At 33.6% G+C, this 26,482-nt stretch overlaps 1 protein-coding gene across 8 annotated transcripts in view; it reads left to right on the top strand.

Moving 5' to 3' along the window:
• Window positions 1–26,482, top strand: part of PCDH9 (protocadherin 9) — a 973,394-nt gene that overhangs the window by 36,421 nt on the left and 910,491 nt on the right. Inside the window, exon 3 of one of the 8 annotated variants that reach the window (XM_082434787.1) lies at window positions 4,800–4,844. The exons of the other annotated variants lie outside the window; for them this stretch is intronic. Coding sequence (XP_082290913.1) covers window positions 4,800–4,844 — 45 coding nt within the window. The remainder of the gene's footprint in view (window positions 1–4,799; window positions 4,845–26,482) is intronic. 8 annotated transcript variants of the gene reach the window in all.

Genomic DNA, 26,482 nt, shown 5'->3' on the forward strand with positions numbered 1-26,482 from the left:
CTCTTAGTTGCAACACGCAGGTTCCCTGACCAGGGATCAAACCTGGGCTTGCATGCCGCAAGGAAGGTACCACGTGCTGCAACTAAGACCCGGCACAGCCAAATAAATAAATAAATAAATATTAATTTTAAAAAAGTATTCTGTCAAATCAGCTTTAAAAAAAATTCATCCTGCGTTATATGGCAGAAAATAACTGAAATAATCTAAATGTACAAAATTGGGAAGTTACATTGTTTCTTGTTCCTATGTGTGCATGTCTAACTTACTAGTGATACTAAAATTAAATGTTTGTACAATAAAATCTGATTTAGCAGAAATATTTAAAACTGGTGTCACTTCTATAGAAATATGGACATAGTAAAGGGTTATTGCCATGGGGATTAAAAGAGACTATGAAACTGAAAAATCACAACAAACTTTCTTTGAAACTTCCATAAACCCATAACTGTAGGCTTTCTCTTTAATCATTACTTGTAATTAAAGTATTTTTCCCACTAATAAGGAAGTGAACTGAGAATATATATTCAAGGTAATATATAGTAATATAGTCTTTGCATGAAAGGTTATTTATTTTTATGATTTATATCTTTTGGAAAAGCTCATATTTCAGAGTTTAACAGATAGGTAATACACAGGGATTCATATTCATTTCTTAACTCTATTCAACATCAAACCAGATCTGAGATACCCTGCTTACTTTTCTGCATTGATTTTTCTTATATTAAATATAGTGAAAACTGTATAGAGGAAAAATAGCTGAATTACTACACACACACACAAAATGTGTGAATGGAAACGACAAATTTATAAGGGAAGTGTGCCAGAGGCTTTCATTTATTTTCTGTTTCTTTTGTGTTGGGTGTGTTTTTAATCTCCTATAGCAGATAGCGTGATTCCTTATATATAGTTGACCAAGAACTAAAGCCTCAAGGAGAGGGAAGTTCTTATGATAACAACCACTTCGGTGGGGGCTTACCTTATCAGACTTCTTTATTTCACTAGGCTGAAGGAATTTATCCTAGATATAGTCTGAATCTGGCATGTCACTGGATGTATGTTTGATTACAAACAAATGTGACTTTAGTCAGACATATATGGGCTCAGTAATTACGCTGTAATTGGGTTTTCATGTACATATTTTCAGTATATCTCTTTACTTTTTACAAAAGCAACATGGCTGTTGATAAATTGGGAAAGGAGCAGCTTGAGGAAGGAACTCTCCACAGAATTGGGCAGTGAGGATGGTTCCTGTTAAGAAATCTTCCCTTCCAGCTACCTGATGAAAGATGTTAGAATCTTACATAAACATTCTTTACAAAACACATGGAAGTTATGTATGCTTCTGGCAATAACTCAATGAACAGGGAATTTAAATTGAGTGATTTTAAAAGTTGCAGCTTTGTACGCAAAAATAAAGGACTATCCATCTTATAGTTTATCTATATTATTGTAAATGACATCTCCTGAGCAATCTGCTTCACTCTGATGAATTCTACTTTTCTGAGTTTAGCCACCAATGCCTAATCAGCTTTCCTTCCATTTCATGAGCTAGCCCAGGACCTTTCTGGTACATTTCTAACCCTTCCCCTCTAGTTTTGAATTCATTTTTACTAAGTCAGACTGAGTGTGTTGTTGTCATTTGGAATCCAGGATCCTAAAGATATATTATAAAAACACATGTAAATCCATGGATTTATATTTATAATATTAGGAAATATACATGTGGCCAACATATACTATAGGTAAGTAAACTTTTATTTATGACTGGGATGGTCAGGAAACCTTCACAAAAGAGACTGAAGCTCAACAAAAGTGTCCCAAAGTTTAAATCAATAGTAACTTTTCATATCACTTTAAATATTTTTTCTCTCAGTTGTTCACAAAAACATTATGGGTTTGAATGGTCAGATATTTTTTCCACATCTTTTCATTGACAAAAACAAGTTTGAATGATGGAATTCTTTGTAGAAGAAGAATATATATTCTTAATATGTACTAAGACCTGTATGAACCCCTTTTGAGTCTTTCAGCAATCGTTTTAATTATAGACTGAGTTACCCCAATTTTTACCAGTAAGAAATCAAAGTAGTAAAGTGACTTGCTAGGGTCACATGGAGAGCAGGTGGTTTAATTCCAGTAAGACCCCTTGTTTCTGATTCAATTCAGATTTCTTTCTTTCGTATAGTTTCTTGAAGGAGAATTAGCAGAGAAGGAAAAAGAGGGAGAAGGCCTGAGGCAGGGCTGGTAGAGGAGAGGTAATAGCATTCAGAAGAATATAAGGCAGGTCCTGGTAAGAGTGCAGCTAATTTGATCAGGCAGAGATTTGTGCAGAAAAGTGGTTAGAGATATGCCAAAGTGTCAGACTGACATTAGATTATAGTGAGCCTGCAAGAACTTTCTAGGTGTTCCCATTGTTCCAGCGTTTTCAAACTAAAGTGTGGGGATATGTCCCTAACATTACGTAAGATGATGTATTGTTTTCTTTCAAAATATTGGAAATAGTTTTGGCCAGTGGAAGCAATTCAAGAGTTCAAGATTGTGAGCAGAAGAGGACAAGAACAAAGTAGTAGATTGCATAGAGAAATTCTTCAGATTCATTCAAATACTTATTAAGTATTTATTGAAAGCTTGTTATATACTAGAATCTGGAACAATAAAATGAGCAAGACTTCCTCCCTGTTTTCAAGGAATTTATATTTTTCAAGGAATGTACGTTTTCTAAGGAGTTTACATTCTAGACAGAGAAATAAAGTAGTTATATAATGTGTTAAGTATATATTTGTTTTACTTATGGAATTGAGATTTAGCTCATAGTAAAGATTACAAGCTCAAAGAATGAATTATTTTCCTAAAAGAGAGTATTTTTAGAGTATTCACCAAAGTATTAGTGGATATTAAAGCATCAAAAACATATTCATTGCTTTGGGAGATTCAGGCTTAAGAAATCACATATGAGTAACATGGGGACAAAGCCTTGAGAACTTGTTGTGCAACCATTCCTTAGTATTCTTCAATAGGAGAGAAAGTAGAAATTACCAATTTGACTTTTTTCCCCATCTTCTACTTATCTACAAGAAGGTTAAATGAAAAATTAGCCTTCATTTGACATTTTAAAATATTACTACTGGGAAGGATCAAGAATTTAAGGGACATAGAACACTGAAAAAGCAATGTTTATTCTAACTAGAAGGTAGAAAAAAAGTGTTTTGCTATGGTATAAAATATATCATTTAAAATTGCAGAAAAGTTTGAGTTATAAATAGAAAAACTATTCATATTAAGGAAAATGTTTTTGATGAATCTATATTATTTAATGCATTTGAGCACTTATCTATAATTGAATTACTCATTTTACATTAACAGCTTTTTACTGGATTCTGACCACTCAGTATGTTGGATTCAGTGTTCTCAAAATAGAAATCCAAAGTTCTTTCTTGGAAACTGCATTATTTGATTTGCTAGTGCATCTTTCTCAAAAGGATCCATTAATTGCTCAGATCTCCCTTGATATTGAATTCACTACAGACACAACAAAATAAAACATTTCTTCCAAATTTAAAGTATCAATAACTAGGTGAACTTTCCATAAAGAAATCTGGTAGTTTTAAATTTGAGGAAAGTAAAAATTAGCCCTACTACCATTCATCCATTAACTCACTAACTTAATAAACATTGCTATTGTGTTCACAAGTAGTGTCTTTGCCTGTCTTATTTTCTGCCTATCTAACATTTGATGTATTAGAGATACCAGGCATAGCACCATCACGCAGGAAGCAACAGGGCTGGATGTCAAAGGGCCTAGTGATGAGAATCAGGTAATACCTTGATGTCTCAGGCTCTTTATCTGTACAATCAGGAATTTTGAGTAGAATTTCCAAGATACTTTGCATATTAATTTCAAGAGGACTTCCACAAAACTTTATTGATATTTTAAGCCTTACAAAATTAGATTTGCAAATAAGCTTTTAATTGATAAATGTTAATGTCAAGGGTGTCATAAATGTTTGATGTGCCTTTGTGACAGTATCTAAAGTTGTATTACTTTTAATCATTTTCTATTAAGAGTATTTGTTTAGTGGATTAGTTTACACTCACTAATTCTATTTATGTAGATAAATTAAAACATCACCCGTAAAAAAAAAAAAAAAAAAAATCACCCGTGTCTCTTGAACCTTACTTTTTCCTCAAAGTATTAGTTTAGTAACCCCTTTTGCTCTTGCTAAATTCCTTAAATGTACCTGGAACATTCTTTATCCCATTGTCATATGGCGTTTTCCTTCATTTCATTCACATCTCTGTTCAGTACTCCTCCTCCAATGCTCTCTATACTTTCATTTATTATTTTTTGGCAACACTTAATATTACTTATATTGTACATTTATTTATTTTTAACTGTATTCATATTTATAACTAATGAGAAATAAGCTTTATGAGGCTAGTTTCTTTGTTTACAGCAAGGCTGTATCTCTATTGCCCTGATTTGCTATGCTGTCCAATAAAGTAGATCCTAGCCATATGTGACAATTTAGTTTAAATTAATTAAAAGTAAATAAGATAAGAAAAATATTTCCTCAGTCACATGCCACATTTCAGCTACTCAATAGTCACATGTGGCTAGTGGCTACTGTTGCCGACAGTGTAGACGTAGAACGTTCCCATCATCCCAGGAGGTTTCATGGTCAGCACTACAATGATTGATACATAAAGTATGCACAAATAACAATGAACGATCAAATCCAAAACCTTACATATAAGTGAATGTTTTCAATTAAGATCTATCATTTTTTCTTTTATTTTAGATGGAATTATTCCCATACAGTGAAAGATACTGTAAAAGTGAAAAGGTGAAGACAATTTCCCAGACACTTGTTCACTGGTAAAGTCAAAGATTTCCAGGACAACTCACTGCTTTTTCCCTCTTTTCAAACGTTATTGAAATTATTTCATTAAAAGAAGAATTTTTTTATAGATAAATACCTTACTGAAATTAACAGGGAATTATTTTATGTTAGGAAAATAGAATTAACATTACCATACATGATCACGTGAGGAATTATACCTCCCTTGCCAATTGAAAAATACTTTTACTAAAATTGTTTATGATTTCTTAAGTAACAGCATTGTCAAAAAAATGTCCCCAAAACTTTATTTTAAAAAAACCTACATTTGCTTCCCATTTTTAGGTTCAATAAAGATTTAGAAAAATGTTTAGAAGATAGGAATAAGAAGGCTGAGTATTTATGACAGAAAATATTGTCTTTTATATTAATACTAGTATAGCTTTGCTGACACAAAAAAGTGACTAAAGTCAGAAAATTATTATCAGTAAAATCAGAAATCTCACAAAGTTGCATATAAATTGGTATGATAAATATAAGGCGCAGGTTTTTTCCACTGCTGCTTAAAATTAAACTTCATTAGTAAATCATAAGATATAAACTGCCTTGTTAGTTTTAATACCAAAATTTCTTATAAATTTTTACAATTAGATTTTACTCTTGAAATTGACCTGCTCAACTGAAGAACATGGGCTTTGAGATCACTGTCTTATGGATATAGTTGCATTTTCCCTTAGCCTATATCAATAAAATGAAAATAGATGTGATTTATGAATTTTATTACAATGTGCATATACATGTGATAACATTTATGATTATATGTATTCATAGATAAAGTTGTACAGAAACTATGATGCAATTCAGTAAGAGCATTTTTTGGTCAGTTATCCTTTAGGGAAACAGAACTTTATAGAGACACCATTTAAAGAAGTTAGAAGGCCTTCTGCTGGAAACATAAACTATAACTAAGAAAACCCATTATCTAATCTACAGGTTGTAGCAGACCATACTGTGTAAATCAAACCCATCTGTGCACACTTTTGGTGCACGTTTCTATATTCTATCTTTCCTCTATCCCCAGAGGTTCAACAAGACTTGAGGAAAGACAGTTATGATTGTTTTCACCTACTGAAGAAAGCAGCTTTTATATTTACTGGGAGGATCAGAGAGGCATTTGGAAACCTGGAGAGCTTCTTTGGCTCCAGGGTTTAAGTCACCGGGGTGTGTTTGTTCTTTTGTTTGTCTTTCAGGGCTGCATGGAACAGCATGACCATCATGTTCAGCTTTGATGCCTGTGGGGATAGGTTAGATTTGAAACATAGTTCAGAGAAAGACAGATGCTTGCTGCATTTGTATTGAAAGGTTTAGAGGAAAAATGGTAAAAGCATTTGGGCCCACCTAAATTGAAGCAAACAAACAAAACAACAAACAAAAATTCTTATAAATTGCTGGTCAAATTATCAGTGGTTCCTTCTCTTTTAATTATAACATATATGATAGAAAATGGCCTTAATATTTCATTTATTGCTTTACAGTACTATTTTATTGTTTGTTTTGTTGTTGTTTTTGTTTGTTTGTTTGTGCAGGCTTCAGCAGTTGGGACTTACGAAGCCCAAGAATTTTCCTGTCTGAAGCTTACTAGGGATCTAATGTGTACATTCATTTTGGAGTTGTAGCAAAACCCATATGGTAAAAAATAAGCATTAGTATTCTAACTATTATTACACATTAGAGTTATTATCTAGTTGATCTTTTACCAACGGAAAATAACTTTCCTTTTTCTCTCCCCTTCATTCATTCTAATCTTTTCCTCTTGAGATAGATCATTAAAACCTAATTCTATTTAAGGTTTTGCTACTAAAAATGCAGTCCGCCCATGAACCAGAAGCATCTATATTACCTGAGAACTTGTTAGAAATGCAGAATCCCCATACCTACTGAGCCAGAATCTGTATTTCAGCAAAATTTCCAGGTGATTTGAATGCGTATTAAAGTTTGAGAGACAATACTTTAATGTATGCATTATATTGCAGTAGACATTTCTTAATCCTATATAAATTCTGAGTCCTGAAATGAAATTATGCTTTTCTATTATATAAAACCATCAAGTAATGGATTTTTAACTTCAGTGTCACTCGTCATACTCAGAGGTGAGTAAACATAAATTATTTTAACATTATACTTATCCGTCAGGATCCATATCGTTAATTTAAATATATGCTCTTAAGATCCAACAGAGTGGAAAGTATAATTCCCTCCAACAGCAGATTGTTTCATATTTATTGGTACATTAATTATGTTTTTGTACTCCAGAAGAAGTTTTAGCTTTTGAAAAATTGTAAATGCTTATTAAAAATATTTCCAACTAGTTGAAAATTATCAATGGTAGAGTGTCCGCATGGCTAAGAGAATTTTTTTTGTAGAAGATTTGAGATCTACTGTCTCAATGGTCACATCTTTGAAAACTCTTAAAAATAAGAGATTAGATACTTGAGCAAATAAGATATTTCAAATGGTTGATTTTGGTTTATTAACTTCAGGTTATGTTAGTTTCATGTGTAAAAATTTCTTGGCCTATGATGAAGTACATTGTTTAATGTATACTTACTTTAGATTGTAATCACTTATATATTACACATTTATATGCTAATATATTTTTACATAACTCTAATCCTGATTCATGGCATCATATCTGTCTCCTCACACCCAAGATATTGTCTTTTAACCTGTGTTCTTCCTCTTCACCTAGTTTGTGTTTTAGCCACCTCATATAATTTAACTGAGAAATTCTTTCTTCTGTCATTTTTAGGTAATTTTTAACATTTGAAATCATCTATCCATTCAATTATTTTTAATCTCAGAAAATAATTTGGAAAGTAATACCATTTCTACCTGTGTTATCAAAGACCTCATCATTAATTATGAGGCTTAATATATTTAATAAACATTTCTTTTTCAGTTAAACAATTTGCTTCTTTCTGGGCCACACATCTTCAGCTATATATCAGAGATGCGTTGGATTCTTAGAATACAATACAATATTGCATAGGAATTTTCAGAATGTCACAAAACTCTTCTTAGAAATCTATTATATATATATATTACACAAAGTTATACATAGTCTTATATTTTAAGACGCTCAATCATGTTAGTTACTAATTATAACACTAGCTCAATATTAATGTATTTTATTTAATTCTGTGCAAAAAATAGAGATTTAATTTTAATGTTTTACTTTATATTGTTCATCATTGGTGATGGGTTTTCACTATTCCCCACTAAACAAGTGAAATAAAGGAGCACCCCAAATTATTCAATGAGAGTAGAAATCTATAGTACAGAAATACTGTTAAAGAAAATATCATATAATTTATCCTCGGTACTGGTGGTGGTATTTTTTTTCTTTCTCTCTGTGTGTGTGTGTGTGTGTGTGTGTGTGTTCTGTAAGAACACTTAACATGACAGTTATTTTCTTATTGTACATTTTTAAGTGCCCAATACCTTGTGTTGTGTTCTTTTAACTTTTCAATGAACTGTAAACATTTATTTTAATCGCCAGTCTCTCTAATGGATCAAGAAATTAGTGTAACAAACATGCACTCTCTGCCCTCAAGAACATTGCTAGGTATAAGAGATAGAGGAGCTGAGTAGACAAGTAATTATATAAGGTATATAGTGTACAACAGTGCCCTAAGGAAAGTCTTGACTCTGTAGTACGCACATTCTGTGGAAGGAGTTATTGCAGTCAGTTGAGAAGTCCAAAAAGACATGCATTAGGATGAGGTTTAAAGGATGAACCACCTTTCAGCATGTCAGGAAAGGTCACTCTAGCTGAATGGAAAATAGTAAAAAAACTATACTATTTCTAGAATTCATGGTTTTATTTGCCAAGATAATAAAATTACTTTCCCCAGTAACATGAGACATGAATTTTTCAGGGTAGAGTGGTCACTTACAATTTATCAACATCCCTCACCCTGCCCATGCCTTAGTTTTAAAATCCTGTAACTCCACAAATTCACAGAAATCTAAATGGGTATGAAATAAGATTATCACGTGGACAAAAAGAGTGATTTGTTCAGAATTAGCACAGAATCCGGGGCATGAATGGGACCTTGACCCTTTTGTTCATTATAACCTTCATCTTCACAATTTTTGCTTTTAAAGAAGCTGGGTGACTCTCATTGACAGTGTTGTCCCCTGTGTCATTTGATGGGATGTTCAGATACCAGCCGCCTGGAAGAAGCTTTATCATACATTTCCACTAATCAGGTGACTGTGAAATAGCAACTAAGGAAAGAGACACTGTTCTCTTTCTTCCTCTGGCATGAAACAGAAAATTTAGCTACATACACTGATTACTAGATGTTTTAGAAAGAGGCAAATGTGGTATTAGAACACAAATTTTCTCATTAACTCCATGCATTTCAGTAAGAAGAGAATTATCAACGCATCATAGAATGATTTGCAAATATACATGGAAAGAAACTGCAATTCTACATCTTAAATTGTAATTTTTAGCCACTTAATGTTATTTTTGTATATTTACTTATATTATTTTAATATGTAACAATGATCTTTCATTATAAAATTTAAAAATTAGTCAAACTGCTAAAACCATTTCTTTTATCTCAAACTTCAGTCATAATATCGTATTTTTTTTTTCTGCTTTTGAAAAATATAAAGTATGGGAGGTTTTGTAATTAAAAATGACTGCCTTTATCCTCTGAGGCACTCCTCTTTAGCAACATCCCAAAGACCTAAGAGAGATGTAATAAAAATAGCAACTGAGATATCTGGGGTGATGTTTGGACTCAGAAGAAAAGGAAGGAAGCACGTTGTGGATGCAGGAACTTGTAAAAGATCTAGTTCATAACAAGCTTTTTCAAAAATATATTTACCTACATTGCCCCAAATTCCAGCTCATATGCGAACTTTATGTTTTTTCTTAATGGTTAGGAGTCCAGGACCCAAGTAAGTAATATTGAATTTTATTCCTGCCAATTGCTTCCTCTCTGATTTTGGGCAAAATTTTAGCCCTCTGATCCTTATTTTTTGCAATGTATTGTAATGAGGTTCAAATGTGCATAAAGAACTAAGAGCAAAATACACAGTAATTATTACTTTTGTTATCATTGATATTGGCTATAGTAGTAGGAACAGTAGTTGTAGTAATCATTCAAATCTGTAGATAAATTAATTGAATCCAATTAATTCCTCCCAATATCTAGCTAAGAAAGCTGCACTGAGGAAATAGAGATACTCTTTTGTTTATTTTCCTTTTTCAAAAGATTGAGAGTAATTTTAGAATTTAGATCCTTCCTGCCATGGCACCTCCTTCTAAACAACCCAAGGAAGTTAAGAACAGTAGTGAGGAGCTTAGGGACAGGGACAAGTAAAGTAAGAGATTCCCCCCGCCCCCAATAAATTTTATCTATCTCCTAACTTTTCCAGGAAGGACTAGTAAGCACTTTATTCAACTTCCTTCTACCTATGTTTCCTTAGTCTGGGAGGTGAAAATTTACTCTCAGTGTTTGAGGGATGTTCATGAGCTCAAGTGTCTGCAAAGATCAGTTCATGTAAGGTCTAACCAGCAAAGATTTGGGTTGTATTCTGAAAGAGAAGAGGAGTGTCTGAAAGTTTTTCAGCAGAAGAATAGCTTGATATGACCTTTGATTAACACAATCCTTCCCGTTATTATGCAGTAACTGACTTTAGTGCATAAAGAGTGAAAACACAGATAGAGATAATGGTAGTTTGGACCAGGGTATATAGCCAAGGTGGCTGTAAGGAATGGTGAGATAAGGGATATTTCCTACATATATAGTACAGCTAACATGCCATGTTGACAAATTAGATGGGGGTGGGGAGGAAAGAGATGATTTGTATCTAACCTATTGACTTCTAGGGTTTTGGTTTGAATGAAAGGGGAAATGGGAAATCCTGGGGCTGGAGTAGACTTAGGAGAGAAACTAAGAGTCCTGTTTTAGGCAAGAGAAGTTTAAGATGACTAATTGACATCTAAATAGAAATATCAGGGAAGTGGTTTAATTTATGAGTCCTGAGAGGGAGCAAGGCTATATCTGGTGACATATATATGGGATCCATCTTTATACAGTTCAATGCCCTGAAACTAGATAACAATCTAGGTAGCCTGTGAGAGAAGAGATCCAAGGACAGTGCCCTGAGACAAGTCCATATTCAGTGGCAGGAGGAGGGAAGCCACCAAAGCACTAAAGAAGTGGTCAATAAGGTGAGAGGCAAATTGGGGACAGTGGTGCCCTAGAAATCAAGTGAAAAAAAGTGTTTCTGGGAGAGGGAGTGATTTTCCAGTAAAATTGTGTTGACGGTACATGAGGGCATTAAAAGAGAATTGACCATTGGAAGATATTGTGTGTGTGGCCTTGAGAATAATGGTTCTAAAATCCAACTTACAGTTTTTTCATGTCCTGCAGTTTCAGTCACTTCTATGTCTCTTTGGTGACTTTAAAAGAAACAGCCTGAGTACAGTGTCTCTCCATCTTTCCAAGATTAACCTATATTACTCTGCTTTTATACCTACTTATAGAGCCAGTACCCACTCTTATTCTCACTATTTTGAGATATTTTTTATGGAATGTTCACTTTATTCTGCCTTCATTACACTATTACCCACAAAGACTCAAATGCCATCCCATCTTAACAAGCTAAAAAAATTATTTTAACCTCCAGTGCTTTGCAGTTGTCTTTAAATTCATTTCACAAACATATTTTTCAAATGATCCATATCCTTTTTCCACCAGGTCCTCTTTCTTTCTCTCCCAAACCTCTTGCAATATGACTTTCCCCTATGACTGTACTGAAATTGTTCTGCTAATGACACCAATGATTTCATAAACATTGAAACTGGTAGCTTTTTATGATTATTCTCTCTATGCAGCTATTTTAAATAGAAAGTTGAAAAAAATTATTTACACTATTTGCAAGTTTGATTTACCATGACTCCAATTTCAATAATAAATCCCCAGGAACTCCTCTTTTGACTTAAGCTTTTCATAGACCCTACTTTGAAAGCCACTGATCTAGAAAACAAGGATTATGTTAATGTCTTTTATGGAGGACAACACCTAAGGTAAAGGCCAAGCTAATTGTCTCTGGGTACCTACACATCTCCCACTGTTAAATTTCCCATTAATCTGAAAATGATTTTCAGTAATGAAAATCACAGTTATATTAGCCTCTTGACACAAATTTAAAATGAAGAGCTTTAACTTTATAAACGATAATGCTTACTGCAGTTGATGGTGCTAAAAGGTAACAATACAACTCTGTAGACACATTTGGAGTTGCTACCCTGAACATGAGCCAGCATCATAATCTGCTTATCAGTGAGAAATGTTCAGGGAGCGTGAAATTCAACAAGACAAGCCAAAGAAAATTAATTCAGACTTGCCTCAGAAATGCCAATTGACCTAATCTTCCCCATCTATTAATTCTGAAGGTAGAAGGAGCAATAGATAGAAAAGCCTAGGGGGTAATCATAATGACACAAGACTTAGGAGCAGCTCACAGAGCCAGCTCTGCTCCCAAAGACAAACCAGGGAATTTTGAATAGTTATTTTAAATGTGAATAGGCCATGTAGAGTCTTACAGGTCAAAAACAAAATCCAAAAATCAATAACAAAAAGTGAATTAGGAAACTTGAAGATATAAATAATGTGATGAGTTGATTTAATGCAAGTGACTCTTGGAGTTGGAGGCATCCTGTAAAAACAGAGGAGTCATGTCTTTCAGTGAGCCATACCAGAACCCAACAATAAGCTTCACTAGCAGATTTGGAGATAATAAAAGCTTTGAATCCTAATACTTATAAAATGGTGTAACTATAAAACCTTTTCCTGAAAACTAGTACCAGTTACATAGCATACAGATTGTGGTTGTGAGTCAAGGTTTGTATGTATCAAGCCCCACTGCCTGTCCATTCTTTTATTCTCTGTTAGAAATAGTAAAGCAGAAAGCATCTGTAATTAAAAGATGAAACCAATCTTCTAGGAAATATTACATATTGTTAAAAAGCATTTCAATATATCATACTTAAATCAGACATTCATGTAAACTTCCAAGCAATCAAATTTTGTAGAAAGAATGCCTAAGAAATAAAACCAACTGGTAGTTTGGAGATTTAAAAGAAGTCCTAGTCTAGGCGATTAACTGAACATAAATACATGCAATAATGGATGTACTTTAGTTTGGAGTTTTCTTGGGTGCCTGACATGAAGACCATGGATTTCTTAGCAAATCATAGTTTTAAGTCTATACTGAAATCAATATTTGCTTTTCAGTTATATTTCTCTTTTCCCTTCCCCTTAACTTTGACTTTGAAATAGGTTTTAAAAAGATGATAAAAACAGATTCCCAAGAGAAGTAATGAGGGAACAGCCAAGAAACTGGGCAGAAATGTTGTAGCATAGCTTAATTTTTTAACATTTTTTCCCCCAAAATAACTCTTGTTTAGAGAAGATCTATGGAGTATTTACTTCATAAATGATGACCTCAAAATGGCTTCTGGTGTTTTTAGCTTTAATTCTAATAGAGTATGACAGGCGTAAAAACTAGATTTAATACCACTAATTATATAAATTAAATACACAGCAGTTAACACTAGAAATCTGTTTTTGCTTAACCTGGTTTGTTAAGATATAGTCCCTGTAGTCTTGCTTTGACCTATAATCTAGTTACTTTTACAACCCACTTCATAGTCATTTAGCTGTTGCGTGCTGAGCAGGCTTTGACTGATGGCATGTGGATAGATTGCTATGGATCAAGCACAATCACTGGCTTAAGCCTCAATGATCCCATTACCAGGACTAGTTATGCAGATGTTTAAATAAAGAAAATAAAATTTCTACATGGACTTTAAAAAAAATTTTTATTGAAGTATAGTTGATTTACAGTGTTGTGTTTAATTTCTGCTGTACAGTAAAGTGATTCAGTTATGCATATATGTATTCATTTTTATATGCTTTTCCATTATGGTTTATCAAAGGATATTGAGCATAGTTCCCTATGCTATACAGTAGGACTTTGTAGTTTATCCATCCTATATATAATAGTTTATATCTGCTAATCCTAAACTCCCATTTGGATTGGAAGCTTGGGATTACATGGATTTTGTGACTGACAGTTCTGAAAGTGAGTACTAGCTTTGACAGTTACTATGGCTGTTAGACAATAAATTTTAGGTGCTCTTTCAACCTCAGTTTTCTCTTCTGTAAAATAGAGATATTACCACCTAATTCATAGTAGTTAGGAAAAGCAAACTCCATACAGTATCTGAGACACAGTGGCATATTCACTTATGTCTTCCTGACTCAAAGGTTTATTGTGCCATTACTATGTGCAACAACTGTGTTTAAATGGGTATATGGACATAAATGCACAAATTATATTTAAAGTCTCTCTCCTAGTGGACATCACAGGAGAATTAGGAAGAGAATTAAGCAAGGCTTTGCATTGTACTATTTCTGTTAAGTATAGAGCACCAAGGGATTTTCTAGCCAGGGTATCTATTTATTGCTCTATTGGAGCTCAGGAAAGTCTTTCTCCCTCATAGAGTTGTTTTGAGGAATTTAAATGAAAGTATTTGTGTAAATCTTTGCTCAGTGTCTGGCACAAAATAAGCATACAACAAATGTTGTCTATCACCAACATTTTTAAGATGAAATTTAAAAGATGTAAATACAGTAGAATTCAACTAGAAAGGATAGAGGGATATGATCCAGGAAAATGGAACAGCATGTGCAAAGCCCTGGGGTGAATGAGAGTGGCACTGAAGAGGAGCTAAAAAAAAAAAAAATTGGATATAGTAACAAGTTCAGAGTAAAGGCGATAGAGTTTTAAGGCTCCAATTATGAAAAGGCCAATTATCAACTAAGTTAGAAAATGCAGACATTATTCTAAATTGCAATGAGAACTCAGCAAAAATTTTTAATGTGAAGAGTTGACATAATCGAATGTAGAAAAAACAACGATAAAGAACAGTTACTGAATGTCAGAATGACAGGTATCGTACACTAAGTACTTGACATGCCCTATCTCATTTAATCCTTCCAACATAAGACATTAATTGCTCTCATTTTACAGCTGAAGAAATTGAGACATAAAAAATAAGTAGTTTGCCCAAGATCATACAACTACACTGGTGAAAATGGAATTATGAACTATTTTAGTCTGACCTTTAACTTCTATGAAACATTTTTCCCATCTTAGTGATCTTAGCAAGATCTTTTTCAGTGTATAGAGAGGTAAGATAGGAACCGGCAGCAGTAAGAATTAAAGAAATAATATCACATGGACTGAGATAGTGGCAGTGAGATAAAGATAAAAGAATAAGTTTGAGAGATATTTGAAGTCACTGGCATTTGGTACCTGATTGTATATTGTTTTTGAATGAGAAAGATGATTCAAAGATGACCCCCAGATCTGGCTTGGGCAATTGGGTGGGTATTGCTTCCCTTTATTGGGCTAGAGAACATACAAAAAGGACTGATTTGGGGAGTGAAGGTTAGACATCATGGCTCAATTTTGGACATGTTGAGGTTGAGACATTTGGGACATATCCAAATTGAGAGGTCCAGTATAGTAAAATATGTCTTCCTGTCTGAAAGCAGATGTTTGAAGACCATCAGTGGTAAATGGTAATAAATGGTAATTGAAGTCTTGCCCTGCAAGAGGTTGTAAGGGAGAAGAGGACAAAAGAGGGAAACACCAACATAGTAGAATAAGCAGCAATATTTAAGGGTTATACAGAGAAGCAAGATTGTAGAGTTGTGTATGCAAAGACGGACAGAAGAGGGAACAGTCCCTCCAAGCTAGCTGAGAGGCTGTCTCCCAGGCTTAAGTCCTCAGTATGTCCACCCAATAAAACATAATTCTCAAAAAAAGATGGACAGAATAATGGGGAGGGAGTGAAACGGACAGAATTCAACAAAAGGAAAGAGGGTCAGGGTGTCAAATGCTGCCAAGATACTAAGTAAGGTAGTGGCTGGAAAGTCAGCTGGATTTGGTGAAAGGAATCCTGTAAGAGAAATTTCAGCAGAGTGTTGGAATCCTGATGGCAGTTGGGTGATTAAGCAGCAAGTGGTAACTAAGAAATAGAGTGTGAATGGAGGTAATTTCAAGAAGATCAATTCTGAAAGGGAGGAAAAGATACAAAAGCTTGGAGGGGTGACAGGTGGCAAAGGATTTTATGTAGTGACAGAAAGTACTAATTATTTAATAACTCAATAAATGATATATACTCTCAATTTAAATTGAAAAAAGCAAATGCAATTTTTGAAAGTAGTAGATCAATATCTGAAACTTTGTATGATTTATGAGTATCCATAGCAATAATAAAGCCACTTAGATGAATGCTTACTATGAGCTGAACACAATATTCCTTATTAATAACAGGTGCTTTAATTCTTACAACAACCTATGACAAAAGTGTGACTGTTGCTCTCATTTTTAGAGATGAAGAAAATATGACTATGAGAGATTACACAGTACCTAAGGTAACTCAATAATTGCATTGTCTTTCCTCTCTGACAGAAAATCAGTGTAGCATATTTTTCTTTAATTTTTTTGTAATAAGATCACAGGAATAATATCTTATGAAGGTATATGGAAGTATCCTCACACGCACTTTAAAAAAGTTAATACCTACGTTAGTGCAGAAAAAGGGAAGTTCCGCAGAAGAACCACAAGTGTGATGAAATAGACAAGGCTAGATAAAGGCGGGAAATAATCTAGTCTTACTTAATGTTGTGCTGTAGATATTCAGTTTTGTTTGTCTAAAAATATTAGTACTGCAGGAATAAGTGAAGCTAGATAACACTGTCCGTTGAAGCATCTCTAAATATGTTTTTCAGTCCTAATAGAGACTCTTTATTTTTGCCTTTTGTTTTTATTTCTGGAAACCATTCAAAAATTGCTTTAATAACAATGCTTCACCAGAATGATTTTATTCAAAAACTTCAAATTGAACTGAAAGTACCTTTTAGTTGAAGAGGAAATGAAGAGAGTGGGGCAAGATGCATGTGCAGAGATTCAGGCAGATCATCTGGTTAAGCATGGGGGATTGAACCTGAAAAGATTTATGGGACCCTGAGCAATTTGCTTTATGCTGGTAATAACTGCAACACTGCTTATTCCCTACTTCCCTTATTAACTTTCTCTGCATCACCGCTCTTTTTGAGTTCATCTGTCTTAATGAAATATCCATCTTCTGTCTTTCTTTCCTGCTTTACATTTTTAGACCTTATAGAGGATTGAAGCTAGTTTTCTCAGCTGGACCCACTCAGTAGCCAGAGGCCAACTTTGCTTCCAAGTCAGACTCCATGCAATTTCCTCCATTTAGGCATTTGTTTCATCGTCTACATGAGAGCAATAAAACTTATCAGCTAGCTCAATCAAACACATCAGCTGGAAACATCTTGCTGTGAATGAACAGACCAGTTAAAAAAATAGTTTCCCTGGATTTTCTTGTTGAAACAGTCTGGATCTGTTGTTTGAACATTAGACATGGTTTCTCTGTCTGCATATTTGTACATTTCTAAAATCTACTGCTGACATTTTACAGAAGTAAGTGCTATCATACTTTACGAGTTAAGGAATGGGATTGGAAGTATCAGTTATGAGTTTTAGGTGATTTGGGGAGTTATAGAAATAAGTACATACTTTATTCTATCAATTATCAGTTTGAACAAATAACTTCTCTCCAGCAACAATTAAGTTTCCATTCTCTTTCTTATAATGAGAGAAAAGGTATTTATGAGATATTTTTCATTCATCTAGGATACTCCCTGAAACTTGAATGGGAAGATCTTGATATGGGTGGCATCCTGAGCAAGTGTGAAGTGAGGGGTTAGGTGGAAATAGACACAGAAGTAGGAAGCTAGTATCACCCAAAACAACTATCATTATATGTACATATATATAAATACATACAGGATGCTTATTGGGATACACACACATACACACACACACACACACACATATGTCCTACTTCTTTTTTGCCATTTTATAACCCCTGTTGGTTTCAGGCCCTGCATATGGTGTTCTCATGGATAGTTAGGGTGGTTTGTATATGAGAGTTCAGATAGCTTACCACATCAGCATGATTTATTTATAATGAATCTTGGCTTATCATAGGTAGAAACCAACCAAGACCCCTTTATTTCTGGGATTGTGAAAATTACTTTTCTACAATAGTAATAATTATTTTTAGTCATTAAAAAAGCTAGTTTCTCTAAAGAATATCATAAATGTCTCAGGAATAAGCACCACATTGTTCAAGCTTAAAAGATCATTAAAGACATATTGAATCAAATAACAAAGGATGTTTGCTCCTTCCCATATCTAGATATATCATGCAAAAGTGTCCAAAAGCAAACTTCCCTGCAACCTTTCAATCTGTGGAAATGCCTCTTTATCAAAGAGCATTTACCTTTGTTTAGATCTATGTCATTGAATAAGTATTTTTCTGACATAAAAGACAATTAATTTGTTTTCAAATTTACAGTGATTCATTAAACATAAATTTGAGATTAACGCAGAATAAATGAATAAAAGACCATTTTAACAAGGAAATAAGAAATCTGGGATGGACACATCAGCCTTATATTTAATGCTATAGGATTTGACCCACACAAGCCCATCCCACCTTTCCCCTGCTTACCTGAAAAACGTAGCTTTAGTTATTGGTTCAATTAAAAATAAATTTATTATCAAGAGTGCTTAAAATCAGCAATGTTTAAAATCCATAGTAAAAACAGCACAACATTCATAGCCAGGCTTTCTATAGATAGGATTATTGTAATAGACAATAAATTCCCTCCCTCCCTATACACTCTCCCTATGCATGTATGCATGCATATATGTACATATCCATGTATCCATCTATGTATTATCTGGCTATCTGCTATGAGTAGTATATTTCAAAATTAATATTTTATATACAAGTACGCAAGGACAAGTTGCATGTATATTTGGAGTGTGTGTGTGTGTGTGTGTGTGTAAGAGAGAGTTAATTTTCCCACAGATAAATATTCTTGTTAATTTAATCAATGTTTTGTCATGGAGACATATGGTCTATGAGATACTAAAGATGCTTTTAATTTTTCTTCCATTAAAAAAATAAAATAATAATATGAATATATTAATTATAAAATTTAAGAACTGTTAATTTTTTATCCCTTTTATGGGTAGTTTTATTGACAAGAAAAACCTGTCATTTAATTTGTTGGAAAGAGTTAGCTTCTGCTTTTGTTCAAAATGTTTTTTAAAGTACAAATAATTCATACATGCTACTCCACAGATCACCTTCTTGGAGAAAGTTTATGGTTTGATAAGAGGGTGGTGGGGTTCTGTTTTATTTTTGTCTTAGAGCTAGAGGCATAAAACAGCATTTTCTGCCTATAAAGAGTACTCAGAATTCAAAATTCAAAACATACCCAGGCACACACTTCCCGCTGCCTTGCTAACCTATTTTCCAGGGTTATTTTCTTTCAAGTGCAGTTAAAATTGTTCTCTGTCGAACTGAAGTATGTACCAGAGGCTCTTGGGATTTGAGTTCACCATTCCAGACTTTTATCTAGAGCAGGTAGCCTAAGTGAATTTTCCATCTTGTGAAACTCCTGCAGCGAGGCCGCAGAGGAGAAAATGGAGCTAAGTACTGACAGATGTACCATGAGTCCCTAGATTGTGAATCAGGGTTGCAGGTGGAAAAAATATATATAATTTGCTGATCTTAAAAGATATATCTTTCAAGGGGCTAAGCTAGTCACCCCTACATTTTCTGCTTTAATACTTTTCACGGCAAGGTGGATTCAATACCTATACTTCTCAGGTGATACAGTTCCCCACCTGGCACTCCTGCTTCCAGTTATTTTTCTATAATAAGTTGCAAATTCTATTCATTCAAGAAGATCACTGTGGGAAAAAGTCTTAATATGGATCCTCAATCGTCTCTTCTAATGCTCCAGTTTTCTGGTCTATCTGCAGAAAGTAATCACAATAGTCTAAATCTTTCTCATGCTGATTTACTCTTAAACAAAGATTTTTAAAAGTTATTTTTAGTTTCCTGAGCTGTAAGGAACAGAGTTTCAGAGAGCTGAGTGACTCTTTCCTTTTTAGATTTTAGCTGCTTGTGGCTACAAAGGTATGAGTTTCTGCCTGAGATCTGAATACAGTCCATAGATTTATTTAATTTGGTCCTGCAGTGTTTTAAGTCTTAATTAGCTGCCAGTAGTTAAGAATTAAGAAATGTTAACTTCTCTTGAATGTTTGGGTGAACCAGCAACACCATCCTCATTCTTGAATGGCCTCAAAAACCATCAAGAATTGAGCCACACCTACCACTGCATTATAGGCTCCCTTAAATTCGAATGGTCCCTACCACTCTATTATTCCCATCACTTGAGGCCAAGTCTTCATTGCCATTGTTCATCTTTCTTCCCATGTAGCTTCACTTATTTACTTTAACTGTCTGTTCATTGAAGTCATTTGAATTTTCTGCTCATTCTGTAGGAAAGGCATAGTTATTCCAAATTTTGTACCATTTCTTATGAATGAGTGTGTGCTGCCTGGAGATGTATTATGAATAATGCTGGGGCTCTGTCTGCCTTCAGCAGGAAAGGATGCCTTCAAGAATCACACTATCTGCCAGGGGAGGCCATGAGGGCAATCATGCTAGACATAGTTGACACACACTTGTGATGAAGGACAGCAAGGTTGTCTGAAACAGTCCCATTACAGCAATTGGAAGAGAAGCTGATGCTTACTGAACATTTTTTTTTCAGACAAATTAACACACAATTCATAGATCTTGGCTCCATAATAAGCCTGTTAGCCTCAATCTATAGATAAGAAGCTGAGGTTCCAGGTCTCATCTGATGTGATAAAACCTAGTAAGTGCAGGTCTTAAGTTTTGAATGTGCATCTCTATTATATTGTGCCCCTTTAGTGTTTTGAAAACTTTCACATTTTTTAGAGAAGTCAATGAAATACAGAATCCTGTAGCAGAGAATTAGATACTAAGAGTAAAGCCTTTTAGGGAAATCAATTCCACTGCTCCATTTATTGAGGGCTTACAATGTGCCCATCATGCTGCTAGGTACTTTATAAAGGTTATCTCATTTACTTCTACAATTTCCCAGTTTGTAGGAAGGTATTATAATCATCACTTTATAGAAGAGGAAACTCAGGTTCTGTTGCCTCAAGCAATATACCCAAGATCACAAAACTAATAAGACATTGAGGCAGGATTTAAATCCCGAGGAATATTTTCTTCAATGCCTAGTTTCTATGCACTACACCCATTAAAAGTCTTGGTTGAAATGTATAATGAAATAGGGATATAACCATATTACGAAAGATAAATCACTGCCATCACAGTTTCAACTAGGTCTACTTCCTGAGATTTTGGATGAGATCAAAGGTAGCTCAGTGTTTTGGCTCAAGCCTCCCAATTTCACTTCTGACACATTAGGAAGAAGTATATCAACTTGAAACAATATTGAATGAATGAGGTTAAGGGTTTTAATGAATGGTGAGTCTTCTGCTATCAGTGGGAATAGAACCCCCAGACCCATCCCAAACTGGAAAAGTCACCTGTTACCTTCATTTTAAAATGAGACCCCAATTTGTAGCTATTTATGTTTGTTTTTACCTAATTTATATACCTTATCTTCATTTTTGTCTTTTAAATATTGTTTGGATTGTAGCGCATATAATTAATAAGAAAAATCAGTCCCTTTAGAAAAATTTACATGGAAAAGTTAAAATAAAAGTGACAAAAATCCCTCAGTGATAATATGGAGCCAGTTCATGGTAAATGGGCTTTGGTATGCTGTATTTAACATAGGAGAGATAAGTTGCTTGGGCCAGCAGTTGTCAAATTTTGTGACATCTCCCTTTGATAGCTCCAGGCATATAGTGATTGTATTTCTCTCTGAGTCATGATTACATGTGAATTTTAAATTACCTCTATGGTTCTCATGTTTTACTTGTAGTAAGTATATTCCAATATGCATTCCCATTATTATTTTATTATAACATTCTAATGTTATATTGCAAAAATTTGCTTCTTAAGGTAGGATCTCTAATAGAATTTCCTTTGCTCTCTTCAGTCAAACAGTATTTCTCACTTTACACTTCTTTTCATTCTTTCCAGTCACTCTCCATATCTAGTATAGAAATAATCCTTTTACCATAGAGTTTACCCAATTTTAAAGTAATTATTAGCAAATATTTTTTGAAACTTTATGTGAAATGCAGTCTTACATTAGGTAAATAATCATAATCTCTATTCTCAAGCGAATAGTTACTGCTTGTCTATGGCAGTGTTATGTTACCATAACACTTAACAGTGTGCATAGGAATACATAACCATGTAAGTTCTAAACTTTCTTAATTCAAATACAAATACCAAAAGTAATTTTGCAAAATAATATAAATAAAAGTAACCTGATGTTTGTACGATGTTTCAGCCTCAGTGCTTCTGAATAACATAAATCAGTTCTTTTCCTCAAATAATGTATCTAGAATGAAACCAGCCTGTAATTAGCAGATACCCATTATACAATAAACTATATGAAGGAGGAACAGGATTTAAACAGGATGCTCTACAAGCATATAGGGGTACCCCTAATCTATTCCTGAGATTTGGGGAGCTGGGTGTGTTGCCAGCATTGTAATTTGACATAGTCAGTGAAATATAGGAGAGAAAGAATCAGAAAGCCCTGTGATATTTTCAGCAATGAGCTAATTGGACAAAAAAATGCGGAACAGGAAAATGAGGGCTAAACTGATTAATTCACTGTCTCAATATCTTTTAAGTGGTTAGTAGAAGAAGCTTTTATTATTTTAATAGTAAAAAGTGTCATTTAAAGATATCTTGTTAGAAAATACATAGATACTTTGTTGGATTTTTTTTTTCAGTAACGCAGGTTTGCTAAAATTCTATGTGAGTTAACATTGATGTGACAGTTTCAATAGCGACAGAATAAGTTTAAAGTATTGTTTAGCTTACAAAATAATCTTTTTAGTTCATTGTACAGCTTTTTCATGACAATAATTTAAAAATGAAGTGCTATAGTATTTCAGAATCTGCTATAAGATTTTATTTAAAAGATGCCAAAGGACATGTAAACAGCAATAATTTTATGAGTTAAATCTATGCCAGAGCTTTCCTTAAAAAAATTAAATAAAACAGGACTTTTCTATAGTAGAACATTAAAACACATCAATGGGTTAGTTTTTAATTATCTTAATGAAGTGTTAAATTAAGTACAAATACTACCATGAGCATTGCAAAATATATGTAAATAATTTGAACTGATGATTTTAGAAAGTTATAGCTTTAATTTCTTAAAATGTGAATTTTCACTTATTGCAAGCTCTTGCCTCATATTTGCATTCTTGGTTTTCATGTCAAATTCAGTCATCTGTTTGACAAATATAGCTGTGGTCTCCATTCATAAACAACCATTAATTTTCTACAATGACACTGTTGACTGCCAGTGTCACCAGTGTGAATAGAATAACGTTTCTACACCTGAAGAGTTTGCAATGTCTTGTGAATGTGCGAGGAGTAGGGAAGAGTAGATAAAACATATGTTAATACCTACTTATTCAACAAACTTTTATTAAAAATCTACTAGAATTGTTGCTCATTCTTAGGAATATTACAGTGATCCAGACTTACTCATGAAAGGGGCCCTAAAAGTCATTTTAGGAAGTGTAGAGATTCAGAGCTGAGTGCACTCAAGTCAGAGGTAACAAAAATTTAAAGATTGAAAAAGCATTTTAAATGAACCTTGAACAATGGTTGACAATTGGTAGTCTTTTGTGTGTGTGTGTGTGTGTGTGTGTGGGTGTGTGTGTGTGTTTCTTCTGTATTATTAATACCCCTTTTGAGAGTCACTGAAGACCTTTTTTAGTATTCTTGGTATAGATCTATTTCTCTCCCGTATTTCCTTTTCTTCCCTGTTTATTTCCCCATGGTTATGAACATTCTGTATCAGCCTTTAGAATCAATGTTCTTGAGCTATAGCAACATAAAATGGTGATATGATGCCAAGGCTTAGCAGAGAGATTATAAATTGAAATCATTTTCCAATCAGATATCTTACATCATAAGGAGGCTGAAAGAATAAAGGTTTTGTCACAACTTGTCATAAATGTGAATACAGATTGCCACCTGTTTTGGATAATAAGTGATTTTCCAGAGAAGTTGTCTACGACATGGTTGCCTTTATCAGCATGTTTTCTTCTCTCCTGGCATTGTATTTGTCATTTTTAATATAAGCTTTTGTTATCTATTGCTGTAAAGCAAACAATTTGTTTCTGCTTGAAATAGTAGGGATGTGACCTCAAGCTCCAAAAGACAGCTCTGTCTCCTTTCCTTTTTCCATGAGTCTATTAGAAGGAGCTTGGTTTCTATGTCATGTAAATCTAAATTTTCTCTATACATTAATTGTAATACTTTTGCTAATTAATTGGGTTATGAATATAACTCCAGACAGCAGATCTGTTCTAAGCTTGGTTATAGCACAATAACTATACTTCGTGGCATAATCATGAAGAAAAGGAAACAAAATCCTGATATTTAGATAAAATGGGGCTTAGAACTTCCAAATATTTAAAAGGCTGTTGAAAGCAAATTGGAAATGGATAGATGCTGAAGCTGGGCCTCATTCCGTTAGTTAAAGCAAGTGACTGAAAATGTTGATTTTCCTGCCACAGGGGAATGTCAACACTTATAAAGAAAAAGATGCTGACTTAAAGCAAATGAGTTAGAAGTCTACATCAAAAGCTTTTCTACGGTTTAGTGAAAGCTTGATGAAGAGTGGCTTTTCTCTGTATAAAACAGTAAATTTGACTTTATGTACTAGAGAATTATATGATACATTCCTTACCAAAGTCAGATACTGTCCTTATTGTTTTTTATATTAATATCTTAAATCCTTACAATCACACTATGAAGTAAATAGGGTTCTTGCCTTCCTCATTTTAATAAGGGGGAATAGAGTCCCAAAGGGTTTAAGTAATTCGCTGAGAGTGATGCAGTGATTAAGTAGTAGAAGCAGATTAAAACCTATATAGTCTGGCCCCAGATTCTCTCTGTTCTTAACCATTTTATTATGTTGTCCAATGACACACATGGTCCCTTTTAAAGTCAAATAATGTAACCTAAACATTTTACACTTAGACTGGACAAAGGATTTAAAAAGTCATAATGAATTTATAACTTTAAGATGGAATAAGGAAACGTTTTGTTCCAAGGCAAGAAACCAGAATTAACTAATTAAATCACTAATGACAGTGTTAAAAACCCTTACTTTTCAGTGATCATTTTTCTAAATTTATGTGATTATTAGTGTCATGCAAATACATTTTCCAGTGTTAGTTTACCAAAGAAAATTTCAGATAATAGAAATAGTTGTAAAGTTGTGGTCTCCTAGGCAGAAATGCAGTCAGAAATAAACTCGAACTTTGACGATTCATTGTAGGCTATTTTGTTCCAATATTATACATTTTTATCCTGATAGAGAAAAGTAACTTTATTTCTCCTATTACCACTATAGTAATATAGCATAGAATATAAAACAGAACAATCAAAATGATACAAACTCAAAATTCATAAAAATTCCTATTGATCATGCTCTATATGAGTCTAATCAAATAAGTAGACACTTTCATTTGACAGAAAATATCAATTATGTTGTGTTACCAAACTAAAATAATGTACTAAGGAAATAATTTATATATACCCATTGCATTCATAATTTAGGTACATACTCAAATGTCCATGTTTTGTATGATATGAAACTGAGTTTTCAAAGAAGTTAAGTGTCTTGTTCAAAGTTGTACAGTGTAGCGAAACTAGGCTTCCAATTGAGAGGGATACCATGAATCAGTTCATTCAGTTATTTTTTTGGATGCCTGCTCTGAGCAAGAATCTTTTGGATCCAAGTGTATCAGAGGTTGGGGATACAGCATTAAGCTAAACCAAGATTCTGCTCTCAGGGCTCTTATACATATCTAATAGAAGAGAAAAAAAAAAACATTCAGGTACTCACAGAGGTATCAAAAGTGAATAAAGAAGTATAAGAAGTATAAGAGTCCAGGGAGTTATGGCGTATGTGAAAATTTTTGTATATGGAGTGGTGACGGGAGAGCATGCTGATAAGAAATCCAGAAAAAGCCATTGCAGATTTCCTGGTCTTAACAATTTAGGCCAACTGACCCCACACTAAAGAGTTTCCAACTCAAGAATAAACAGATTCAGAAATCATGATTAATCATATTAGTTTAAATGTGGTTAAATCATTACTTGTAATAAACATATTGTCTGCAAAATGGGTAGAGTTATGTAGATTCTAATTAACAAAGCATAATAGACTAAGTAGCAATAATAAATCAACAAAGCAGTCATTCAAATATGATTTATTACACAGACAAAAAGATGCAAATGCCAATACATCTTGAAAAACTATTCAAGTTCCCTAGGAAATAAAATTATATTAAAAAGGTAATAACTAACGCCTATCCACCTGTCAAAAATAAAGTATCCAAAATCACCTTAGGTTCCAAAAGATATTCTCATGAAGACATTCTCA

The sequence above is a fragment of the Balaenoptera physalus genome (genome assembly GCF_965194825.1).
Source record: "Balaenoptera physalus genome assembly, chromosome: 18".
Lineage (NCBI taxonomy): Eukaryota > Metazoa > Chordata > Mammalia > Artiodactyla > Balaenopteridae > Balaenoptera > Balaenoptera physalus.